The following is a 26,810-nucleotide window of genomic DNA, read 5'->3' as shown; positions in this document are numbered from 1 at the left end:
AGAAGACTGAGTAACTGCTTTCGAAACGCAGGTTTCTGTACCTGTGGGGGGAATCTGGCTTCGGAAATAAACACAGTTTGCGGAAAGCTCGTGTTACGCTTTCATTTGCTGCTGCTCTCGTCCCGTACAAGAGACGTAGCGTCCTCGTTAAGCCTTATTGGGCTCGATTTGCTCGATTCGGGGCCGCCATATTGAGATGCAAGCGACGGAGGAACTTTGCTCCCCTGCTTCAGGGACGAAGGTTTCTCCCTTTCTAAAGGAACATAGGTTACAAGACCGTTCCTCCCGTAAGGGAGGACTATCCGTACCCTTTTTTCTAAGAGTGTACGGGGGCTATGCTATAGAATCACCTTACTCGTCGCCCTCCCTGGTTCGTCTTTCCCAAAGAGAATACGCGAGTAAAGTTCGTAGCCACCAATTCGCATCACCCAACGGGTGAACTGGGCCAGGATGGTTAAGAGGAAACGTGTTTTTTTCCGGTGATGCTCGCCTAAATGTGTAAAGACCTTAGGATCCACCTTCGCGTCAGGCTATAGCTAAAGCGCGGCTGCGGCAGCTCATAACTGTAGGATGATAGTGAAGCTCTGAGTATGGCTCGCAAAGAGAGGTTGTTATTTATGTTGTTTTCACTGTGTTCTGTAGGAGGAAAACGTAGAGGGAAAAGGAAGAAGAAAGAAGTACACAGTCCTCAACCCCACGCGGAGCTTGATGACTGCTTTTAGGAGACAATCCATGAGTCGTACGAGACATTTTGTAGCAGATTCTGATTACTTTCAGACCATCCCACGCGCGCATCCGGAAGATATACCTAATACTTTTAAGGAAGTTGAGATGGCTGTGCAGTTGCAATGAGCGAATACGTTCCGGGAATGTTTTGCGTCATGTTTTTTCCTCAGAAAAATTGAAATGACGAACGCGTCGCGCTATTGCCACCGCGAGCTTTTCAACCGGAAGTCCGCTGACTATGCTCATGCCGCTCGCAAGCAGTCATTCCACGCAAAAACCAAGCCACCCCTCCACTCCAACAACTCGGTATCTCGGTCGACCGCAAAAACATTCGCGGCAATTAGGAATTCTCGGCGATCCGGCAAAAAGGCCACCAGGAACGCCGACAGTCTCTTTGGGGATCCCTGGGCCCACGAGGGAAGGAGTCTCGCAGCCCAATTGGCAGTCGGCCATTGTGCGAGCTGTCACGGGCCGTCCGCAAGCCATTCATCACGGGACACCTTGGAGGGCCGTAAAGCAGAGCCGGTGCAGCAGACTTCCCCCCGCGCCCTCTTGGTCCCGTATCCGTCGCCGCGGCAGTGCGTGTCCCGTTACCCTCCCAATTAAACGTTTCCGCTAGGGTCACTAAGTGAGCTCGCTCATCAGAGTACGCACACCCCATTCTTCCACTGTCTTGGGGGCGCTACCATTTTGTTGACTGGACTCTTTAAAAAAGAAAAAAAAAAAAAAAAAGAATGGAGTTTGTTTTTCCGCAGAACATGAAACAACGAATCACGACAAGTGTCAAAAAGCGCATCATCATGGGGTTAATCTTGTTTCTGTACGTGTTATGCCGTCACTGAACCAATCGTAAAAGTCCTAGTAACTTGCGCTTTTGACGCTTTTCCGATTGGTTCGATTAGCACGTAGCGTCGGCTGCTGCTTAGACTTTAGCTGAAACGAAAGTGTTGTCATTGTTAGATATTCGAAAATTCCGACTTCCACAGCTTTCCAGATACGGTGTCCAGAGGCCTGCATGGGGAACAGAAAAGCGTTTCCTCCAATTTAGGGCTAAAGCTTTAAACGACTGGCAACAATGATTGCAAGCAACAAGATTGTCGAAGTGTCGTCATACAATTCTGAAGTGTAGCTCATTTAGTAGCTCGGGTTTCCGCTAACCGGAACACGACGCTCTGCACTGCATGCTCTCTTCAGAACAGTATAACGAGCAGGAACTCTGCACTGCATGCTCTAACCAGAAAAAAAAAAGGAGGGCCAGGCCTTTTACCAAATGCTTTTTCAGAGCGGCTTACAGCCTCTACTGCGAGAGCGGGAGCTGTAAGGCCCTAGCCATGTCGCCGCCCGAGCAACAAATGATAAAGGTGTAAGCTTTTAAGCAGACCTTTGCTAAACGAACAGAATAAGCTTAGCTTTTTTGTTTTGTTTTGTTATTCCTCTTAGACGCTAAGATTAGCAAACCGCGCATGCGTACAATAAAATGAGTAAAGCGGGTGCGGCATCCCTTCGCATGGCTTGTTTCACATCGCTGATTAAGTAATAACGGCAATTTCAAAGGAATAACCTTTGAAAGCAGAGCAAGCGCAAATTTTCACGATCAAGCGAAAATGCACGTTTTTAAGAAAAAAAAAAACAAAAAAAACAGCGCAACACGCGTGTACAGGAAGCCTCCCCAGCGCTGCTAAAGTGGTGTTTGAAAATGAAACCTCTCGTACCTCTCCAAGAGGCAGCTGACGTTCCTCTGAGAGACTTTGTTCGGAAGAAGCTAACTCATTTAGTAAAAGGACAAGCTGCCACTCATCAGGTTTCTACCAGAAGTTTTCTCTTTCAGTTTTCCGACTAAGTTACACCAACTTCACGACTAAAGAAAACACAACTGGCGTGTGTGTATCTTTATGCAGACAATAACTTGTCTGCCTCAACGGGCGACGAGTCTCCCAGCTGTAGATGAGACATTTAGCCAGTGCAGTACAACCGCTAGCCTGGGGTCTTTAACGTGCATCACGCAGTAGTGATACACGACCGCACGCCGGTACGACGCTCATCCAAATCGAAAAGGGCAGGGGTGGGGATTGAACCCAGGATCCCTGGGTTCTGTAGGGCGAGCTTTCGCTCAACGTGCTGCGAGCTGCTGTGCGCCAGCCCACTCGGCCAACGATCCCCCTTTCACGTTTTATAACGTGGTATCGGTGCTTGGTAAACCCAGGCACTTTGTTCCACGCGCTCTATATTAAGGTACAATAAAAAAGAAAAAATTCACAGCCCTTTCCCAAACACCGGATTAGGCCGAACGAGCCAGTGCACTGGCCTACGAATCCTCAGGTGGCGGGTTCGAATCCCGACCGAGGTGCCAGCAATCTGACGGAGGCTTATGGCAGAGAAGGCGCCGTATAGTCGAGATTTCGGTTGCGCGTCCAAAGATTTTCAGGTGTTCGAAATGAACAATCCCCAGCCCTCCGCTAGGCCGTGCCAGACGCCCTTTCGTCGGTTCGGCGCGTACAACTCCCAAATTCAAGTTTGTTAAAGACGGTCATAGTCATGCCGAGCTAGGACGCAAGTGTTACCTGCGCTGCGGGCGATGCAGTTGAAGCGAGGCGCGCGTTTCCACGCAACGCGGAAGCGTGACCTTGACAAGACGTTACGGCACAGCTGGAGCGAGATACGAAATCAACTTCCTAGCTGGTCAACCCTGCGGCAACCGCCGCTTTCAAAACACGTTTAAAACGCTTGTTTTTTACGCTGAAGGTTGAGGTGATTACAGTTAAAGAAATTCGTTCATCCTTTAATACAATAGAAAGTGAGAGTAGTAGGTGTTCTTCACGTCTACGGGCTCGCCAAATTCTCCGCGTGACGAGTCAGTGGCGAATCACAAAGATGCGCGGACACGCGGTTTACGCTTTTGCGGCATCGACGTTCAGATCACCGACAAATAGTCGTCGGAAAATCGGGATTGCGGCAATTAAGCTGGCCTTCGCGCGTCATTAGTCTGTCTTTATTCGCGTAGCTTCGCTCACGACCCCTCGCGGAGAGTCGGGCGCCACACCATTGCGAAACACGTGGTTGCGCCGATCACCAGCGAAGGGCCTGCCGTCCTCGTTCCGGCTGAACAAGCTCACTGATACGTGCAAGCAAGCGCTCGCTCATGAAATTCAAATTCACGGCCGCCCAGAAAGCCCACCTGCTGTTTGTTTCCCAAATCGCGCCTTGTCGCTTGTTTCCCAAATCGCGCCTTGACGAGGCCGCAAAATTGCAACCGGAAAAGGATGTTTTCTCGCGATATATACGTGTTGCACTCATCGTTGTTCGCGCGAGTGTGTTGCGTGTGTATATGCACGGCCGGACTGGAAGCGCGCGCTGTCTTTCTCTTCTTACGGCCTTTGCAATCGCCCGGGAGTCAATGACATTTTTTCTCCTACGTAGTTCACTTGCTTGCCGCCAGGGGCGCAACCACCTCACCCCACTTCCCCCACTCGGACCGCTCATTCACACTGGAAGCGGATCCGCGTTCGCAAAGCGGTTGCGAACGCGGTTGTATAAAGATCCAGTACAATTGCACGCACACTTGATGATATCAAGCGCGCGTGCAATTGTACTGGATCTTTATACAACCGTGTTCGCAACCGCTTTGCGAACGCGGATCCGCTTCCAGTGTGAATGAGCGGGGAGAGTCCCTTCGAGCTGCTTTGCGCTGGTGTTCGAGCTTTGTAGGTTGTTGTTTTGGCAACGGTTTATTGAACTTCGCTCCGATTTAAGTCACTCTACCACGTACAAATGTGCACGAAGTTCTGCAACTACTCATTGCACCCTATCTTGAAGATGCGCCAATCCTAAGTGGCCCAGAGGGCATTGACAAAAGTTACTCAAAGCGCTTGGCTGGTTTAATTTGCAACAAGTTCCTCAGAATACGTCTGATTAACCATGCAAAGACTATCACGGACAGAAACAAAAATCAGCTGGATATGTGCACAAGCCCTCGAGGAAGCACTTTAGGCTGTAATATGCACTGTGCGAAAATTGTACAGACTACTACACCCTCGTCTAGAGCAGCAGACCGACTTCATCTGCGACCTATGAAATGATGATACAGACCACGGCAATAAATAAATTGGGCCTGCTTACATTTCACGAGAGTGTACGAATTATTTATCATTTAAAGTTCCTCCACGTAGAAGGGGTTCGTCTCTTCCTGTTCTTGAGTTGCAACAGAAGTCCTGGAGGTAAAGACGAGTATAGTTTTTCCGCAATTTCATTCGCTGTCTCTACTTACTACTTTTTACTCCCGAATCTCTCGGAGATGTGCGTCAAATGTTCACCGTTTTGGGCTCATCAGAAGCGTGTTAGATGGTGGCTGCGGGTCTAAACGTAAGGATCAGGTGTCAAAGGCTATAAAAATCTCGGTCGCAAGTTGCGACAGCGCTGAGATCCACTGTCAGGCGCGCTTTGTGCAAATGGCAAAGGGTAGCCCAGGGGTGAGGTGACAGCGCCCCCGCGAACTGCGGCGGGAGGTGGCAATTGCCCCAATTGCAAAGGCCGTAAGGAGAGAAAGAGAGCGCGCGCTTCCAGTCCGGCCGTGCTATATGCTCGATAATAAAAGCGTTTCACTGTTCCGAATTGAGAGTCGAGACAGTTAAGTTCGCGAAGGGGAAGTACTCTGTCGAGTGGAGTTAACATTGGGAACGACTTCTTTAAGTCATCGAATCCTTCAGTATCCACAATTACCACAGCATATTGTACACCTTCGTAATGTGTTTATTTATATTTAGTTATGCATTTATGCATTACGCACCTTAAAGGGGCCATGAAACGAATTTTGGGCTGGGATAAATGAGTTTAAATTGGGACTTTACTAATCCCATATCATTTAGTTGGCCAAAAGAAAGAGGGTAGAAAGTCAACAGCCAGCTTTTCGGTACGAACATTTGAAAATATAGCGGATTATTTTGTACCTTCTTTCCTTCGAAAGCTCTCACCTTTTCACTATGACACATTCGCGGTTCCCAAAGCGCGTCAGCGGTGCCAACCTGACGTCAGCCGAGCCCAGCTCACGCATTGGACACGAGAACTGCGCCACTCGGACGTATGCGCTCGTCAACAATCAATCCGTAGACGAATATTTAGATTCGCACTCGTGGCCAATGAGTGCCCTGACGGAACTTATCGTCACTGGCGACCGACGAGTTCTATGGTGTGCATAAAAAGCACGGTGGAAGCTAGGAGTCATCGAACCGGTGCCGAAGAACGTCACGACGACGTGATTTCACAATTCGCATTTGAGTTGAGGATTAAAGCTAAGGAGGAAGAAGTAGGAAAATCGTTCCATGACCCCTTTAAAGACTCAAAGCCATTACATTAGGTTGTACTACAAAACCAAAAGAACGTAGAATACTGACATGAACCTCGTGAAACACGATAAATGAAAGATATAATGCACCTCGTTAGCTCTCGATATGAATCAGGACACGAATGAACTCAGACTCCAAAATATTTCTACGTGGCATTTAGCTTATTCATACTTGTACAGTATTCCCTACAAGTAATCAAATGACTAGTTATCGATTACTTTTGGTAGTAATCTTGTAATCATGCGAGTGTAATTTTTAAACAATCTCGCGAGTATTTTAACTACTTTTGGAAATACTAAATGTCCTTGTAACCAACACAATTTCCCCTCCTTTTTCTACCGGCGCCCTCTCGAAGCAACCAAGATATCCTCGAACCAAGACTTCGACAAGAAAGTGTTTCACCGAAATTTGGCGAATTAAGATGATAAGTAGCTCGTAATACGGTGATTCTAGTCTAATAAAAAGCAGCACGAAGGACCACCTTTTAAAAACGGTACAAAAATGTGCAGTTCTGAATATTTGAAGTAATCAGAAAAGCAAGGCTTACTTTTTCGAGTAATGGCCATTTATTTTACTTCTCAAGTAATACAGTAATCGAAATGGTTACTTTTTAGCCAAGAGTCATTGTGATATTAATATACTACTTTTTTTTTTCTTTCCTCAAGTAACGTGTACAAAACTGAGGATGCTCCACTATCCGTAAAACATACAAAATACAAAATCCGAAAAAGAAACAAAAAGAAAACGACGAGAGTTTTGTTCTGCTAGACGTATTTTATGCTGCAGTTCAGCACAGCTGTTTCACGGGCAATTAAAAGACATTAAGAGCGAACTCCTTTCCAGAACTCGAGTGTGCGCGTGCTCCTGAGCGCGCGTATGGTTCGCTGATACCTCGAAAGAAAAGGTGGAATCTCCGACAAGCGCCGAGACAGTCCGCGAAGGCGATTCTCCGGCTCCATTCATTTGCCTCATCTCCAGATGACGGGACACGCGTCTTTGGACGGCCGCTCAACAGGCACGGCCCGTGCTTCTTGAAAGGCACTCCAGCGTTCGATTTGCCTGTTTCCGTTTTTCCACGTAAATTATGCCAAGACGACCTTCCTACCTCCAATAACATTTCGGCGTCTCGCGATCCTCCAGTATGCGCGCGCAGCTAAAGCACGGCGGAAGGTGACAAGCACGACGGAAGGCAACAGGCGCGTGCTGGAGGTTAGCGGGCGTCCGAAAGAGACGCCTCGCCGTTCTCATTCATACTGTCAGGAACTACAGCAACGAAACGAAGGCAAAATTATGCCGGGCTCAATAACAAATTTGTATGGTATAAAGAAGAAGAAACACATCTTAGAGTATCGGCAGTTTATTTGGAACCACGAAACGCGCAATCCAGTCGCGTCAAATCAGTAATAAATGAGGGCTACCTAAAAGCCGCAACGTGCCTCGAACAGATAAACAACCTAACGATGCCTGACGGGTCCGTATTCACGACGGCGGAAGCCCAAGAACAAAACGAGGAAGTTACGCTGTCGGCGTCAGTGCAGACACGCGCATGCAGGTACGACACGCGGACAGGCAGGCGAAATGTAAAGGCCGCTGGGACCAATCAGCACGGAGCCGTCAGCGCCGCCAGTCAAGGCCCCTCTGCCGGAGACAGCCTGACAAGTAGCAGGCTCGCCTTCGCACTGTCAATGGAGTCTCTTGCCGACCACGTGACAGGCCCCCGGCACATCGCCGCCGGTCGACAAATCCTTTCCGCTAACGAACGCTTCCTTCCGGTCTCGCGAATACAATAAACGACCCGGGAAAAAGTTGTCCGTCCCAGCGGCCGGAAAGAAGGACAAACATAAACAATACGCCGGTCTCTGCTGCGCACACGCGGCGGCGCCCTACTCTTCCCCGAAACGGGGTGAGGGCATCTATCGTTCCCGCCGAGCTTCGTTCGATGTTCTACGCTTATGGATGCCGCGAACGTTCGCCGAACCTAACGTTTTACTCGTTCGGCGAACCTTGGAACGTTTAGCGAAATTTTACGAATTCGGATTTTACGAATCCGAACTAGGGCGCAGGATCTAGCCACTCGCACAATTTTCCTCAATTTTCTGCGCTCGCTTCGCTTTCCACCGGCACTCCAGCCTTCGGCACGACTTGTGGACAGTGTTGCCCGACTGCTAAGCAAAACTTTCAAATTTTGAAGAAAAAACAAACTCATAAAGTAATTTAATTTATATATATATTTTTTTCTAATGAGTACCAATGTTTGCATCATATGAAAGCAAACATACGTACTTTTTAGTGCTTTCAGAAAACATATTGATGTGGAACAATGAAAAATATTCCCACACATTATTGCACTCGTAGGCGGCGACAGCTCGTTTTTGATTTCCGCGCGTGCACATGATAGTCGCACTTTCGTCGAACTTTTCGAAGTTCACAGTTTCGATGTTGGGAGTTCGACTAGGTTCCAATTTTACGACTTCCGTCGAAACATTCGAACCTAGCCGAACTCGAACCCCACCGAGTTTGCGTCAACCCTAAAGTTAAGCCGAGGTCACGCTACCAATACATCTGCAGACGCTGTCTGATGCGTGTTTCTTCCTTCTATTCAGGTCCTGTCACACATTGGTCATGGAAACACTTGTTGATACAAACCAGAACTGGTCTACCACTTTAAACAAAAGAACGAAACAGTGTCGGTGAGTTGGCTTTCCTGCAAAAACACAAAAACTATTTAAATTTTTTTTTTTTTTTTACGCTTAGCAACAGTAGCGAATAACGAAGGTCATTATACGTAGATAAGGGACCGCAATATGCGCTGGGACTATCGTTCGCCGAAATATAGAAAACGAAATCACTGTTCGGACAACGTTTCCAAAATGTCTACACTTTGGGGTGAGAAGTCGGGCGAAGCTGTTTCACGAGTCGAACTTGATCGAAATTCGCCCTAAAGTTGGAAAGTCGGCCGAACCGGTCGAACCTCGACGAGGTTCGAGGAAAGTTTGCAATATTTCTGACCGTCCCCCGCACTTTCGTGCGATCTGAACAGTCCGAATCGGACTGCTCAAGCGTGCGTCGAGACCCTGGTCTGAAAACCGCGTGTAATAAAATGAAATGCTGTAGAGTATTCGCCCACCGTCAGACGTGTTTACGAGTAGCGTATCTTGCGGAAGCATTCTCATAGCAGCTACTCAGTTGCAGTGAGAGAACCGCGACTGTTTGACGTCGGCGAATCATCACATCCACCTCAAATGAGTTTGTGTATTTCTAGGTATAAGAAAACGTGCCATAACGAAACGACCCGACCAGGTTTTCGTTAGGCAAAAAGGCAAATATAAGCATATAAACACACCTTAAAAAAAAAAAAGGAAAAGAAAATTACGGATGTAACAAACTATATGTTTTGAATCTAAACATAGGGCACGAGCACAATTACTAGCACCGTTTCCACAAATGAACTAAAGTAGCCTCAAACTCTACACATTACAATGTTTTCCACACAAAGAACTAAATTCGGTCATGGCAATCATTGCGAGGAAAGTAAAAGGAAAATGATTAAAACCATTATCTTAACGAGAAGAAGCTCTTATTTCTTGCGGCTTCCGGGGGAATGTCGAGCGGTACTTTAGTCTTTTCGTGAATCTCCTCAAGCCGTTCACCAGTAAACATAAGAATGCATCAAAAACGAAAAGAAGAAAAGATGGGCTTAATGAGGCTTCGAAAATTACGCGTAACGATGACGGAAACACAAAAATAACTTTTTCTAACGGATAGACGGTTCCGATCGAGATTTCCAAGCTCGACGTAAGAACTCCTCCTCGAGTTCGGAGACACTCACTGGCGCAGCGGCATCACGCGAAGCGAGTTTCATCGCCGACGTAGAAAAGCAAAGGAAAAGCCTCCCTCGGGGGGGAAACTATCATTTCTCCTGCCGAGCCGCGCCGCCAACTGTGACGTTCCATCAAACCGGAGCAAGAGGAGCGGAAAGTACACACGTACACGTGAGCAAGAAGTGGTATTCCCGGTTCAACATCCGAAGATGCACCAACGCCCCCCGGGGACGTGGACTCCTCTCCTCGGCTGGAGTAAAAGTTCCGTGCGTGCGCGAGCCCGTGACAGCCTTCTGGTGTGGTCCCACTTCACGAGCGCGTGTTCACCTGGACCGCCTACCGCCATTCACCAGTCACCGCTCGCAGATTTTACACCTCGGTGGTTAAGTAGTAAAGACGTTCATCATTCTAAGAAAAAAGAAAAAAGATGGAGTATTCGAGCGTTCGCTCTCTCCTTACGTTTTGTTTCCGTAAAAGTTTTCACAAAGGTGAAATACTATCGGCGCGTGATGAGTATGAGTCGATGAACAGAAACATCTGTACCGGCTGCGAGAGCAACAACAACGAGGACACAACATCCAAACGCGGCCGCCGGAGGCGAGTCAGCTGCGGCGAGCATGCGAATCAAGAACAAGCCAGGCGGCCAAGCCAAAAACGACGCGAGGAGCGCGCGGCGCGTCGTCGGTTCGCAGATGCAAAAAGAAGAGGTGAGAAGTACTCACGGAGGTGGGACGACGACGTCGCGAGTCCGACGAGGACGCACAGGGAGCCGAGCAGGACGAGAATCTCTCGGTTGACTGCCGACGACGCTGACAACAATCCGAACGGGCGCGGCCGCGAGGCAGCAGCCGCCGCTGCCATGGCACACACATGCACGCACGCCGCACACCAGCAACGCCAACTCAAGCGCTCCGCTCAAAACACTCGGCCAACTCTGCGCGTTCTGCCTCTCGGACCGAGCGCGCGCGCGGCCGACGAGCGATGCGAGGATACTTTTTTTTTTTTGCGGGCCGCGCCGACAGAGGCCGCTGGGACCCCGCGTTTCTAAACTCGTTTCTCCGCGCATGCGCGGGTTGTGAGGTCACGTGACCACGCCGATTTGGAAGGCGGTGAGGTGTAGTGAAGCCAGCGGAGCAGGCGGTGAGCGCGGACGGAGAACGAACCAAAAGAAAGGCTAGCGGCCGCAGTTCAATTTCGGCGGGCTCCTTCTGCAGGCTTCGCACTCACGCGAATATTTATTTTCTTCCCTTTCTGATTCCTTGTTTGATCTAGAGGCGAACTGTCTCTGGTTTCTGCTTTCGAGCACTTTTTCTTCTTTTTTTAAAACATTTTTTGTGCGTGTGAATGTGTGGATGTGTCTGTGTGGGCGGGACGACGACATTTTCGCGCGTGAATGGTGAAAAAAAAAGTTGTGCCTTTGAAAAAGTCAAAGGCACCGCTGGTGGCGGACAGGCAGACAGGGAGTGCAGTTGCTTTGTAGCTTGTTGTACTTTTCCTTTTCTTTTTTTCTTCCGTTGGCCTTTAATATAATTCACGCTCGGGAACGCGTCCTTCTTCGATGGCTCTCTATACTTCGCTGTATGTCGGGTTTTCAGATATTTATTTTGTAGTCTACGCCTGAGCTTCAATGCCGCCAAAATTTTCGGGAATGACGGGGCTAAGGAGGGATGAGAAAAACGAGCAGGAAAGACCCTTACGAGTGCGTATTAAACGCGAGAGCTAATGAGTAGGTTTGCATCGCAGCACAGCGTCGTACCTGCAAGAAGAAGGGGAGCGAGGAGAGAAGGCAAAGAATATCGCACCCTCGGTGAAGCTCCTAATGATCAAAATATTTTGGCAATGACATACAAAAAAACTAAATAAAAGGGACAGAAGAACAAACAAATAGCCTAGCTGTCTTAAACGTACGTGGGCGCGCACACATATTTTCGTTGCTGGGCTGAAGAAGGCTGATCAGCCTGGGCTCGTACCGTACGATCGGACCGCCACTGGCAAAACGTTTCTGCGAGGGAGAGGCTGTATAATAAAGAGCCCGAAAGCGGTTTTCTTACATACGCGCTGAAAGGTTGTGCTTACCGCCAATCGATCACCGCGAACGTCCGCATCAGCGATTTGCTCCATGGGCGTTTATACTGACATTCGCTAAGAAATATCAAGTTACAGGCAGTCTATGGTCACGGTTGCCGTTCCTTGAGAAAGAAAGAAAGAGAGTGTGCTGGATTGTTTTAAAGTATTAAGCCACAGTGCAATGTAGCGTCCGTCATAAAAGAAAAGAAACAAACAAAAGAAGACGGAAAACTCGAGGCTTTGACTGAGTGACGTCTATTTCACACATACACACACGCACACGCACACACACACACACACACACACACACACACACACACACACACACACACACACACACACACACACACACAAATGTTCGTATTACCTCAGGCAGAAAATAATAATTTATCGAGATAGGGTCACTGAAAATTTCAGACACCCAGGGCGCGGATTATTATGCACTCTTAGAAAAAAGGGTCAGTATAGTCCTCCCTAAAGGGAGGAACGCTCTTGACACATATGTTCCTTCAGAAAGGGAGAAACTTTCGTCCCTTAAGCAGGGGAGGAAAAGTTCCTCCGTCGACTGCATCTCATTATGGCGGCCACGAATCGAGCAAATCGAGCTCGGTAAGGCTTAACGAGAACACTAAGTCTATTGCACGACGCGAGAGGAGCAGGAAATAAAAACGTAACACGAGCTTTCCGCGAACTGTATTTATTTCCGAAGTTTCTTTACCCCTGCAGGTAAAGAAACTTACGTTTCGAAAGCATGCAGTCACTCAGTCAATTCATCGTCAGCACTGCGATGTTCAACGGAGACAACCGGCACTCAGTTCGCGCACTTTATGTCCTACCTTTGCTATTCCTCGAGCCACAATTCCTTCGTCAACCGTTGCGTCCAGTGGTTTCGTCAACCGCACACCACGGAGGAGTGAAAATTATTCGCCCGCAAAACCAAAAGCTGCTCTCAAAAAAAAAAAACAAATCCGAAGCAACCTCTTGGCTTATCTCACTCAGCACGGTAACACGAAATTATGGCGTAGCCGCGTAGCGTAAAAGGATGTTAAATCGCTTGCCACCAGATGGCAGGGTCAAACAGAGTAATCGCACGTAGCTAGGCTAGGTGGCGCTATATACCGCCCAATTCATGTTTTACAAAAAATATTTTTATTTCCTTACGCCACAATTGCGTTTCCTTTTCTTCTGAATCTCTAACACATGTGGACACGTTGCGCACACTACAAACATCAGGTCAACATATATTGAACGCATACACAGGCATCGCACATACAAACATCAATAGAACAGCACACTACCCCGATCACTACTACCGAGCCCTGCGTTTCCGTCTTTTATAGTGGTCGTTTTGAACGTACGGAATTTTTCGGTGACTCCCTAAGCAAAAAAAAATATTCCGAACATGTTCATTTTTTTCCAGCAATGTCATACATCTGAGGCTATCTTTAATGGCTCAGGGGATGAATCTCTTATTAAAAAGAAGACGCTCGATCATGCCATAATGATTTGAAAGCCAATAAATCGAGCCGCTCCAATGTGGTTCCAAGCCATGAGTTTGTTTTCCCGCATGGCCCTTCGTAGCCAGTATTTATATTGTAGTGTTCGTTTTTCTATTTGTGCTGTTCGCGCAAAGCTGCAATTGCCGTCTTGAATTAATCTCTGTAGAGCGGATATCCCCTCAGCTGGAAGTGATGCTTCACGGGCACAGAAATCGCTTTTCGATCAACTTGAATGCAGTCAAAGCCGCGACTTCCGACAACTGTTAAGTGTACGGAGCTGCGCCGTTGCGAGCTCGAAAACTTCTAGCGCTCATCCCAGCGCGCCACTTAGAGGGCAGTTTCTACAGGAACCGTAATATATTTAAACAGTAAAATAAAGGATAGCGTTTTTTTGTTTTCGATTTTGCCAGTCTTTTTTTTTATGCTAAACTTCCATTATAAATATACGTCCTTTCCGTCATACTTTCGTAGTGTTGTCATTTCCCCAGAGCGCAATCGCTCTCGGGGACCGACAGTCACATTGGCCACTGTACGATAGGAGCTTACCTTTCAGACCAGCGTTCCAACATGACTATCCACACGTCGATCAACTGCACCTAATCCCTCAAGTGGTTTTAAACTCTTTAATGTAAAGCGGAATGTCATCCTGCGACACCCCGGCCCCTCCGATAACGGCCCGACCAGCGGCATCAATGCCCGACAGTTTACGTCATCTCATCTTGTTGTTACACCACTGATACGCGAACACACGGTCACATCGGCGATAATTCCAGACTTCTGTTCACAACCCACAACACTGCCATCACGATGTCGCTGACACGAAGAAATACAGAACCACTTTGACGATGTTGCTGACACGCAGAAGAATCACGTTGAACGCCGGTTGGCACTCGGCACGGGACAACGGAACCGAACTCAGCACGGAAGGCACCCAGGCAGCCGGCAGGAAAACCTGCCTTCCTTGGACGCAGTTCCCGCGATTTCCATAACGTCGAAAACGTCGACACAGTTCCTCGTGGTTTCGCTGCTGTAGCTCCGCGTGTGTCCCGCAAATTGGAGACGGCCGTCTTACCCAGTGTATGTAGCGCAGCTGGCACTGCTCCGGAACTTCGCTGTTTCTAGCGGCTTCGTTAGCTCGTTTGATAAATTAGTGGTAAAAACGTCAATGCAACCGAAATGTTCTGCACGTTTGGACTAGAAGACGGAATTACAGGCGGCCTTCGCTGCCGCTGAAACTCAATCAACTCCACATTAATTTATTAAACAACGTGCGCGATGTGCTCGAAAAACGAAACCGAAAGAAGATGGGTCGGGAGGGCGAAAGCGGCGAAAGCTTTCTCCGGTCTGCCTGGAGGAGGAAAACGTCTCGGAGAATAATAAGGACTTTAATTTTCCTTTCATCGGTCTGGGTTTGTTTATGTGTGTTTTAGTAAACAAAAAAAAAAAAATTTACAAAAAAAAGAAAAAATAAAAACCACTTTCCTGGGGATCGAACCGTTGACCACTTGGTCAGTAGCGCGATGTTCTACCCCTGCGCCAACTGAACAAGGAGGAACCCGCCCTCCTCCTTTCATCTGAACTGCCGTTCCTCCCTTCTCTGGGCAACTTGTCCGCGACAAGGAGGAACAGTCGCTTTTGCTACCTTTCTCCTCCCTTTTTTCTTAGAGTGTGTTTATTATGCTCTTATTTGCTAATTCTGCAGCCTCAATGGTTGCGCAGCTATAATATGGTGACCAAGACTTAACACACCCTGAGTTTCTTAAAAAAAATGTCACTATGTTTTGAGCGACTTTGTTGAAAGAAGGTAGCCACCAAAGACCCAAGGATGATCAAATATTTTTAAAACACGCCAACATATCTCCTTACCCCAATGAGATTATCATTTGTCAGCTGGGGCGCGTCTTTAAAAAGAATAACGTCGCCATTCAATTTAAGCAGACTCTTGTAATAACTTGAAGCTCCCGAAGACAGAAAAGAACGCGAGCCCACACGAGTAGAGGCTGATTTCCACATTTTCGTTTCAGTGTGATCCACTGCGCTAGACCCGCTTGTATCCCGAAGGACAAGACGCCATCCATCAGGCCTGGAATACTTCCAAACCGCGTATGACTGTACTGAAGGTTTTTCGGTATTCGCAAGATAAAAATAAGACTTATCTATCCGAAATGGTTGTTTCAAGCGCGGGGCGAAAGAATGATGCGAAAAATACAAGCAGGATCGGATGCGTTCTAGGGCTACACGGCAGGTGGCGTCAGTGGGTTCTCTCCCTCAAAAAGAAACGATAGCTCGTTCCTCGTTGTTCTGATTTTTGGAACGCGTTCCCGTTACAAGTTCCACCTGCGAGAAAGGAACTCGTTGCCGTTTCCGTTTTAAAAATGGAACATATCGTTATATATTTTCCCTTCTTTTGTATTGTGCTAATTACCTTATTTACTTAGTTCCAAAAAAGTTTTTTTTTTTATATATATACATGCAAATAAACAGCAAATAGAGACTTCATGAATAACGGACGAGAGAGGAATCATGATCATGTGACTGCTCTACCGCCCTATATAATCGGCAGTTTAACGTTGTTGATTCGTGAATGACCGACTCCACAATGATAATAATTAAATGATATATATAATTTAAAGCAAAGTGTATAAACTATATTTACTTAATTTAGATCACAATTATTCGATTTAAAGCAGACTGATAGGCCTTAAATCTTCCTTAGCTGGGGAAAAAAGTGACTCTTTAGCACTAAATGCATTTTTAAACGTGGCAGATTGATTGATCAAACCGTCTATCACTGAAGACAACACGGAAGAAATGATTACTGGATATTTAATCTTTCTAAGTTGTTTAATTAACAACTTTTTGTTGATGTAAACCCGCCATTCTAGAACAAAATCAGCGTTTCTTTAGTTAGTGAAAGAGCTGTATATGATTTTTCTTTCGCGATATGATTTGTTTGCAATAGTAGATCACATCTCTTGTTTTGGTTTCTTTCTTTCAGGTTTATTTGCTTGCAGCAGGAGATTACGTAACTGACAAACGAAAAGGAACATAGAAAAATCGCAACGCTCTGATTTGCTCTGAAGAGTTGCTCGTATTCAACCTGCTATACATCTTTTATTCTCGGTGATCCTTAGATTTAAATACAAAATCAGTAGATATACAAAGGATCAAATGGCAGTCAGTCAGTAAATAAAAACTATCGAGGATTAAATCGAGAATTATTTCTGCGGAAAACGTTTGACTTAGTTTATCACAGTAAAACTGGTGTGATTTAAATCACAATTTCAAATTTGATCATCTTGACTTTTAATCTCCAGCCTGAAAAATATAAATTTATTTGAAATATATTTGTGTCTAGGGTGGTGCGGAAAAGTAAGACACCAAGTATTCTGCCGTGGCGGTCAGTCCCTTTACAGCGGTCGGCAGACAAAGAATACGAAGTATCAAGGCAAAACATAGGCTGAATAAAAAATCAAAATCATCAACACTGCGGAAAAAAAAAAAAACAACGATAAACCGTCTTCTGACATAGTTATTAGTTTTCCTGCAGCAGTTTGCATGAACCGAAAATTTACAAGGTGTTTTTTTTACCGCAGAAATGAACGATTCGCCCGAACGCTCCTTCTCCCTGCATAAACGTAGCATAGAGGCCCGAACCAGGTTATAACATTACAGAACTAACCGTTGTTTTATTCAAAAGTTATAAGTGATTTCCTGAGAGTTTTAAAAGAAAAATGGCAGCTGACAGATCTTTCGAATACTTGGAGCTGAATGGCGCTAAGAACTGATGCTGGAATTGCAACGTTGCTACGCTGATTCTCGACGAAATAAATCCGCATTTTGCACAGGAGTTCCGACTCAGCGAAGGATCGTAATTCCAACTTCGCAACGGTTTTGTTGTGGTCGGAGCACGCTGCGAGAAACACATTTATGGGATGCCACTCGACCCAACAGAGCACCCAAATTATATTTGGCGCTCCTGGTGCTTCTCTCGAACGCGGATGGATGGCGCCCGAATCTAGGGACCCATCTATTTACTTCATCCCGATTATATATCAGCACGTTTTTCCTATTATATCAGCAAGGCCAGTTTATTGCTCGCGGGTTTGCTCCCCTTCGCATCATCGCGGCGTCGTTCGCCGTTCGCGAAATTGGCCATTTTCTGTCTCTTCTATTTCACTCTGGTCACTGGTCGGAGCGCCCTCTAGAGGTCGGCGTGAAACGAAGCAGTCTTGGTTCGAGCTTATATAGACCCGAACACAATCTGTCCGTGCCTCCTCCCCGTCGAGAGCGGCCAGTGGCATCACGTATGCGTCTCTCGCATTGTGGTTCGGACATCCAGTCTGTTCTCTCGGGCGTCGGCAGTTTCGGATGCAGCCAGCAGCGCATCCCCCACATATCCCGCTCCCTCGGCGAGTCATCGGAAGCCTGCCTAGAAGACTCTTTCCCTCTTGTAAGATGGAAAGTGGACGGAACGAGCGAACGAACATAACGAAATAACCGCGGCTTCGCGAAACCAGTCCACTCCAGTCCAGTAAACATGATCTAGAATAATGAAGGCCTCCGAACTCTTCCTCCATGGAACGTCATGACAGTCGGATGGCCCCAACTCGGCAATTGGACCCGAGTTCGAAACCGAGCGTCCTTAGACGCGTTGATTGGACAGCGAGGCCCAGCATAACCCTGACGCAGCACTCGTATCCAATCAGCACCTTCGCTCGATCTCACTCTCTGATGACGTCAAAATTCCGGTGCACGCACGGGCTTTGATTATTCCAGGTGGCGTTGGTCCAGTCCAGTCCACGCCAGTTTCAAACCAAACAACGACCGTTCAAACAAAAGATGGCTGCATGAACCAGGCAATGAATGCTAACGCATTTAAAATTTAGATGGTAGCTAAAAACGATCTCGGCTTAAATTGACGTAAGTAAGTGGAATATCCCTCAAAAAGGCTATCCGCCTCACTTCACTGTAGCACCCTTTCCCACACCATTTTACACCCTTCAAAAATGAAGGGTTTTCAACGAGGCCTCACGCTATTTTACGATTGAAAAGTATGAACTAAATCGAACTAAGCGTGCTGAAAGACAGTAGGTAAGCAACTGGAACAGCGTTTTTGTAAGAATGTGAGTGTGTATATACTTAGCAAGCCCACACAAGGGACCGGAGTCCCTCTCTGTCCCCTTTTTTGTGTGTTTCACAATCTCAGTTTGTTGTAGTTTTTGTTTCTGTTGGTGCATCCCCTGGGTTGTATAGAAGCCATTTAGGGGTCGTTTTATGCAAATGACGAATTTGGTTGACAGAGTATGTGCGGACGCTGCTGAGACATCACGTCCTGCACCTCTAATTGCTGTTCCTGGGAAGGCGCTCGATTCCCGCCGTCTCCTTTCTGGATAGCGCTTTCTTACCCGTGGCGACACAAAAAAGCGGGGAGAATGAACAGCGAAAACCAATATTCGGCTTCCCGTATCAAATAGTGCTAGTCACAAAAAACACTACTCTTATAGTAGGCGATGGAGATGCCTCTGCTTGTCTGCTACGAAGTTATTACTCGTGGGATGACATATAGGACGGCTAACATTCATATCGACCGTGAGAACAACAGCCTCGTCGGCCGGACATGAAAGCGTGAGAACGTATTTGTTAGCCTTATATTGAAACCAACGGTCACATCTCTATCGTAATTGCTACTTTCTCGTGGTGCCATGAATGCTTTCTTGCTCGTTGTCTATGGGACGAAACGCTTCTAGCGAGAGAGCAATGGAGCGACCATCACCTTCTTCGATCAAGAATCGTTCTTTCTAGGACGAGAATGGAGATGAGACGTTGCCTTTTGAGTGCGAATCACCGTGGGGCCGAACACAATGTATACGAGAAAAATGGTAAAGCGATAAGCGCCAATTGAGTGCAAGAAACATTTAAACTGAATTTACACAACACAACAGCTGCTTTAATTCGTACGATGAAGTGCTTTTATATTCCATTTTAAGGAATAGGAAAGGATTTTGTAGCATTGGCTCAATATACTTTTGTAAGAACGATGTAACCAAAACAACAAATTGCTTCATCTGCCACTGTGTTGTGGAAAGAGAATGTGCCCAGAAAGCAATAGGAGCGGGACTTGTGATTCACCTGCAGAGAAAGGCACATCGTAAATTCACTGACTGGGTTAATTCAATCTGCGTAGGCGAAAAGGCGCTGACTCTTTTGTGTGTGGAATATTATAAATTATATACGGGATGCTATTTCTAAAAAGGGAAATATTAAAAACAAAGCGAAACTTGAAGTAACGAAACTATTTCCACACAGCAGCGTTATTGACCGCGGCGTACTTAAGGGCGCCCGCATAAAAAAAAAAAACAAAAAAACAATGAATGGCTTAGTTAACTAAAATTTGCTAACTAACTTTTTTATTATTTTTGTTGCCTCGATAATTTCTGTGAGTATTTGTAGCCCGCCGTGAGTACTGACTATAGTCCTTGGGAGGTTAAGAATTCAGTGGAAGCTCCGCCTCCCACACGCGCTTGTTGCCTTTCACCGGGCTTCGGCTACGCGTGCAACGATGTGTTACCAAAGGCAGAAAGCTCGAGAGTGAAGCGGAGCGGGCATTGAATTTTAGCTCGTCACCGAATATAAGAAGTTCTGAGACTTGTGAAAAAAAAAAAATTCTTCCAGCTTATGCGTAGCGACTTTCGGTAGCTGCGACTGTGCGAAAGCAAGACGAAGGAGGCTCTGATCAACACGCCCGAAGAGCACCACCCCCGAGGTTGGGCCAGTGTGTCACACCGCTCCGAGGGCGGTGTTCTTCAACCATTAGAAACGTCATTTAATATATATATATATATATATACAGCGATGGGCAAAATACATGCAAATATGTATCGAAATACAAATACAAAATACTTCGTCAAAATGTATTTAATTACAAATCTAACTACATTTCCAAAAAAACATTTAAGTACAAGATACAAATACAACCAAATGTATTTGGTCTCCTCCAAATACTTTTCCAAATACATTCCTCAAAATTTCCGTCAGCGACTTCAGGGCACCTGCAACGGGTTTCTGGGTATCTCATTTTAATTTTGCATCGCACACTCGGGAGTTAACGTGCGAGGCTCTAGTAACGTAATAGAAATATAATCACAAAAAAATGTAATCAGCTTGGACGTAATAGGTGAAAAAAGTACACAGCATCAAGCAGCCTTTTTTTTTTTTTTTTGTCGATTACATTTTGGTATAGACCAACAAAGAACCGAGACGACCGAGACGCACAGCACTAGCTAGAGAATATTTTGTTGTTGCAACTCGCACCAGTTACGAAAATCTCGACGACCCGCGCATTTAGAATGTTCCAGGCAAAAATATGGACGGAAATCAGGCTGGAAAGCATCACAAGTTGTCACAGGCACGTATTTAGCCAGTCTGCCAGTGAACGTCGATTTCGCCACTATTCTGGTCCTTGTCTAGCACCGTAATCACAAAGTCACTAAACGCTTGTGCTTGATTGAGAAACACTGCATTCGGTGCAGAACGTAGTTTCTTTCTGCTCTGGATAGTGACAATAAATTTGAGGGATGTATTTTCGCCCACAAAATTGTATTTAATTACAATTGTATTTGAAATACCTACGTGTTAGTATTTAAATACACACGTCAAATACATTACCCAATTTGTAATTATATACAAATGCAAAATACAGAAAGTATTTTAAATACGTATTTCAAATACTTGTATTTGAAATACTCTTCATCCCTGGTTGATTCTTTTAGGCGTTTTGTTTGTAATGTTAGTCTCTAGTGAAGTCTCGTGAAATTCCGATGAAAGCCTGATATGGCTGCCACTCACCAATCTGGCAACGCGCTGTTGTATCTGTCTTTTCGCTTCATTATACAGAGTCACCAGTTACCAGTGAGGTCACTACACTCGCATTCATTTCCTAGTTCTTTCTTGATGTTTTCATATTTGCTCATAAAAACGTAATTTGCATACGGATAAAATAGCTCAGATTTATTTTCCATAACGCAAATATTTGCGATTGCGATATACGGCAGGCGAGCGCAGAGAAACTGGCCTGCGAATGAACCTGAGATAAAAAAAAAACAAAAAAACAAAACAAAAACAAAACATGAGCAAATAACTGGAAGGAAGCACGAGAAAAAATATGGGTAGTTGGAGGATCCAAATGGCCGACCTTATCTGCCGGAAACACCGTTTCCCGAGGCAGACCGCGGGTTTGCTTTAAGGACTAGAAAATAAATTGGAATTACTTTTTCTTCTGCTTTTGCATGAAAGAACAGTCTGCGACGTGCAGACGATATCGATTGGTCGTTTTCTACAATGAATATTTTGTATTTTTTTGTTTACCGGCTCCTAAACAAATATATTATCAAAGTTAGTTTCCTTTTTTTTTTTATGAGTTGAAACAGAAATTGTTTGAATCATAATTATTCATTTCTTTTTACCGTAAACGTGTATAAGAATGACGTTATTTTCGAATGGTACACCCGCCAGACCCTTGCTATTTGTTCCTGGGCATTAACAATGAAACATAGGAAATATTCTCGAAAGTAAGCATTTTTTTTTATGATTTTCTGCAGAGCAGGGATGGGAAAACTACACCCAAAAATATATATAAATACAAATAAAGATACTTCTAGAAAAATACTTAATCACGAATTCAATTAGACTTCTAAGAAAAGCATGTATATGATAAAAATACAAGGAGCGTATTTTATCGTATTCCAATACTTTTTCAAATACATTTCGTTCTCACAGACTGACACCTGTATACACTTATATTTAACCCAGGTAAGAAATAACATGCCCAAATAAAGAGGGGAGTATATAGTATATACTAAAGAATCAAACGCCTAGAAAGAATGCTATAATTATAAATATAAAGTTTGTTTGTCCTTACTTCATAGGCGGATACAACATAAATGCAGCAATGTATGCTGTATAAAATTTTTGTAAAAGGCTGAGTTGATGCATCAAAGCGTTTTCAAGCATGTCGTTAATACGACGTGTTTGAAAAATTTACTCGCCCAACCGAAAAAGGCACTTATTAATGTGAAAGCATTAACTTTCCCATGGAGCGGAGCACGCAATGTCTGTAATTGCAAAAAAAAAAAAAAATGCGAAAGTAATGGTTATTTTTTTATTGGCTGAGCAAAACGGCTCCTAGATAGTCATTGGCGCTGGCTTCACGAAAGTGCGCGCTCGGCCGCCGCTCTCCTCTCAGGCGCTGCCGGAGGGGGGGGGGGGGGGGGGGGGAGGGGGTTTTGAGGGGGGGGGGCTGTGGCCATTCACGTTAGTACACCGCAGAGGAACTAAGGAAGCGTAAGAACATGTATGCTTTCGCATTGACAACTCATAAGAAGTGCTTAGGTCTCCTTAGAAGTTTTGTACTCGTCCCATAACTTCCTTGTTCTACTCTTTCTTTTTACTTTAATATGTGTTCTTCGCAAAGTGCAGCAGGTTTCGCGCCATTTACAATGTTTGCACTAATCACATTTGATTGTGAAGAGTGCCCAAAATCGTATTTGGCGCTGCATTTGAAATATACGCATTTGAAATAGAGAATTTGGCATGTTTAAATACACTTGACAAATACCTTCACCCAATATGTAATTAAATATGATACACAAAATGCTAAAAGTGTTTGAAATATGTATTTCAAATACTTGTATTTGAAACAGTGTTCATCCCTGCTGCGTAGGAATAAAAATGGAGTAACTATTAACAAGCATATCCCAGAGACCTCGGAATAGCTGGTTCGTGAGCCCAGGGGTTTGCGAACAGAGCAACAAAAACTTTATCTGGCCATCTACATGAAAAGGGGTTTACAAGAAATGGGAGCTGGGAACTTTTACCATGTACCTAGGTTAGACAAGCGTTGCCTGCGTTGTACACACATTTTTATATCAGTAATTGGTGGCGTTGTTAGTGCGTACATATTATCGGTTATACTTTTCTTGTAATTTAGGATGAAAAGTTTAAAACGAGAAAAACAATATTAAAAAAGAGAAAAACAGGTACACCCAAAGAAGTTGGTTTAAGTTGGTTTATTAGTAACTTCTAGCTCTGGAGCTGCACCAGAATCGAAATGTGATTTGCACACTCGCGCCCGACTCAACTGAAAACGAAATTCGACGTTCGTGTTTAGTCAGCCAGCGTAAGCTCGGAAGGTATTGCGACACTCGTGCGCTCTAGAGTAGAAATTTAGTCAGCACAGCACCACTTCTTGCCTGGGGTCTTGAACGTGCATCCCGTGATACGCAACCTCACGCTGGTATGATGCTCAGCCAGATCGAAACGGGCGCGGGGGGGGGGGGGGATTCAACTCAGGATCTTCGACGTTTTGCTCCACTTGCTCCGAGCTGCTGTGCGCCAACGCATTGGGCCACTTTCCCATTGAACCAAATCAACAACAAATGTCTACTTTTGCGGTTGAATATGTACAGCAAGCAATTTCCTTAACCTTTGTTTTAATTTATCACAATTAGTAAAACGCCTTGCATGAAATCGGTTCGTTTTCGCATTGTTTCTTTTATTGGTTAATAACTTATTTATCCTATAGCTTTGACTTTTTTTTAATTGTATTTTTTTTTTTTCGGGGTTATGTCTTGTGTTTTCATAACTCTTATATTGGTAGCTCTTCTGCATCTCGAATCCTAGTCGGTTTCTTACCGTCATATTGGCATTCCACTCGGCATTTTAATATATCCTTCGATCTATTTTCGACCCTGCGACGCGTTTGCATATTTCGTACTACTCTGCTACGCACTTGGCCCACGTGGTCGTCTCTTGAAAAATGAGGTCTGCTCTTTCTCGCGGTGATCGAGTTTTCGGATTGAAAATTTAAACCGGATTCCTTTTCTCCGAAAGCACTCGGTGACAGAGACAGCAAAGAAAATCGGGCCTCTTTTGTGCCGCTCGTTGTTTTCGCTACTGTTTTTATTTTTGTTTTTTGTAATAATATTTAACGCAATTTTATTTACTTCAGATTCCACTGAAGTCGGTTCCGTTCCATATTGCGGGGAATCAGCGCCGAAAACCCACTTACCCCTTTTAGTACTGGTATTTACTCGTTGTTTTCTATTCTGTCCTTTAACTAGCTTTGTTGGGTCATACCAAAAGTGCATTGTTTCGAACATAACGCGAAATTTTCTTCATATATCGTTCCTGTCGCAGAGAGGTCTCCCCGCAAAACTCAGCTGTCGCGAGTAAGGTGCTGTTGACCCTTGTTTGTGTGCACCGTAGCAAGCTCTTATTCTCTTATCCCTTAGTAATTCACGTCCCATGAAACCAAAAAAGGCTGGTCCACATACAAATATTGAACAACAACTAAAACAAGCAAATAACAGCCGAAGCAAGCTCGGCCCACAAGAAGGCAGTGGGACTGTCCTTCAAATTTCAACGTTCACTTTTCAGTCTTATGCTCTTTGACGCTCCTCCTCCTCCCCCCCCCCCCCCCCCTTCCCAACCTCTCCATTCTCTCGTGTGCTCAGTTCGCCCATGCCGGCCATGGGGGGAAACAGAAATCAATGAACGATTGACGATTGTTGGGTGAACGATCAGCAAAGAAGCGCAAAGAAGCCGAGTGCGTGGCGGCGACCAGTTGAAAATAAAATCGTCTGGGAGACAGGCTGCAGAAAAGAAGACAGACGCAGTATCAAAAGCTTACTGAGAAATCCCGGGTCCAAGAAAATCGGGGTATTTATATCCGCGACGTTGGGAAATAGACCATCACCCACAAAAACAGTTTGGGCTTTAGTTCCAGATGTGCGTTCCGCTGCCACCAGGGGGAGGAGTACCCCGCAGTCTCTCATCGTTGGCCATGGCTTGGCTTTGTCTTTTGTTTAACGCTCCCACCGGGGACCGAGTGAGATGTGCCAATTTTTGCTCTCTCTATCTCTTTCTCTCTCTTTCTCTCTCTTTCTTTCCCCTCTCTCTTATTTCTTTATTAGTGTTTGAATGACACGACCACTTTTGGGGGGGCAGGCTTTTACAGATTATTCTGACGGATCATTAGGCTACAAGGTGAACGCGCTGGGCACACTTAAGTTAAAGAAAACGAAACAAAAGCAAACAGGCAACTTCGATTTTGGATGTTTCCGTCGACCCATCAATTATATAATGCTCACTTTAAGAAACTTTTGCGACGCGGTTATTGAAAACTCGTTAGGAATTATGTTCTTTATATTTCGAGGAGCGAAAACGAAGAGCGATTCAACAGTTGTTATGTGCAGTAAGGCTAAGAAAAAGATTCAAACAGCACATTTGGCCAAGCTAGAACACGCGTACGCGCTTTTAAGCTGTATGTTGTTAACTGATGGAACTTCATGTTACATCTTCCTTTCTTACTTTTGCCTCTAAGACACTGAGAGCGATCCCCTTCATTATATTCTTTTCTTTCCTCTTTTGTCTCATCATTCCTATCACTCTATTAACTACCTTATTAACTATTGTCTCATCATTCCTAACACCTTATCACTTACAAGCAAAGTCAAATTTGCGCGATGCCTCCAATTTACTACTGCACTTCCAGATTTTAGGGAAGAAACGTCCCCTATTTTTCGCATGACTCAAATAACGACTTCATTAAAACAGTGAAGGTATTAAACAAAGAAAACACGAGGCCCTGTTATAATGTCTCGAATTTTTTTGAAAATAGGTTTTATGGCCATTACACACGGTGAATTATTCTGGAAGGACGCAAGCGCGCCGTCGCGTGCTGGCGCCTTTTCGTGAATTCTGGGGGAAAACCCTATCACGTGAAATTGCGTTAATGTCATATAATAAATCAGGAGATCGGAATATTAATGTCTTCATCAAAGTGCCTCATAAGCATAAAGGCGGCGAATCGTATACCCACCCGAATTTCTTGATACATCTTAATGTTCGTCTTCGTCTTCTTAGCACAGTCATCTCCGACTCCCTATTGCCTGTATTTATTTTTTACTAGCTACCACGAACTCTAATTTTGTCTTTGATACAGAAGTAGAACTAGCATCTGAAACGGGACATCAGCGTTCCGCTCTCAGTAGATTAGTTTTAGTGTTCATGCACTCCCCGAACTTTCGTACCTCCAAGCTTCAAGCGTCATTAAAATATATTTTTTTTTAAAATTAGATTAAAATGTATTAAACATAGATTATCAGCACGTAAGATGCGTCGAAGCATCATTTCAAACAAAACACACGCAGAGGCCCCTCGTCTCTGCGCCAGTGGTCACATCCTCCGTAGTCAGCCCATGAAACCATTTTCTTCTTAATTAAACATCGACACAACACCGATTGTTTTATGAATAATAAATCGGTACGAAAGACAGCTTCCTAAAGGGTTTGAATAGC

The 26,810-nt window shown here is 45.2% G+C and overlaps 1 protein-coding gene across 1 annotated transcript in view; it reads right to left on the bottom strand.

The window, feature by feature from the left end:
- LOC120839904 (protein eva-1 homolog C) overlaps positions 1-10,900 on the bottom strand; it is a 275,051-nt gene extending 264,151 nt beyond the window's left edge. Inside the window, exon 1 of the mRNA XM_042292064.1 lies at positions 10,609-10,900. Coding sequence (XP_042147998.1) covers positions 10,609-10,747 — 139 coding nt within the window. The 5' untranslated portion in view covers positions 10,748-10,900. The remainder of the gene's footprint in view (positions 1-10,608) is intronic.
- Positions 10,901-26,810: the final 15,910 nt, after the last annotated feature.

Source organism: Ixodes scapularis, unplaced genomic scaffold, assembly GCF_016920785.2.
Source record: "Ixodes scapularis isolate PalLabHiFi unplaced genomic scaffold, ASM1692078v2 PGA_scaffold2__306_contigs__length_199485367, whole genome shotgun sequence".
NCBI classification, from domain to species: Eukaryota; Metazoa; Arthropoda; class Arachnida; order Ixodida; family Ixodidae; genus Ixodes; species Ixodes scapularis.
This window is presented reverse-complemented; position numbering and strand designations above follow the sequence as displayed.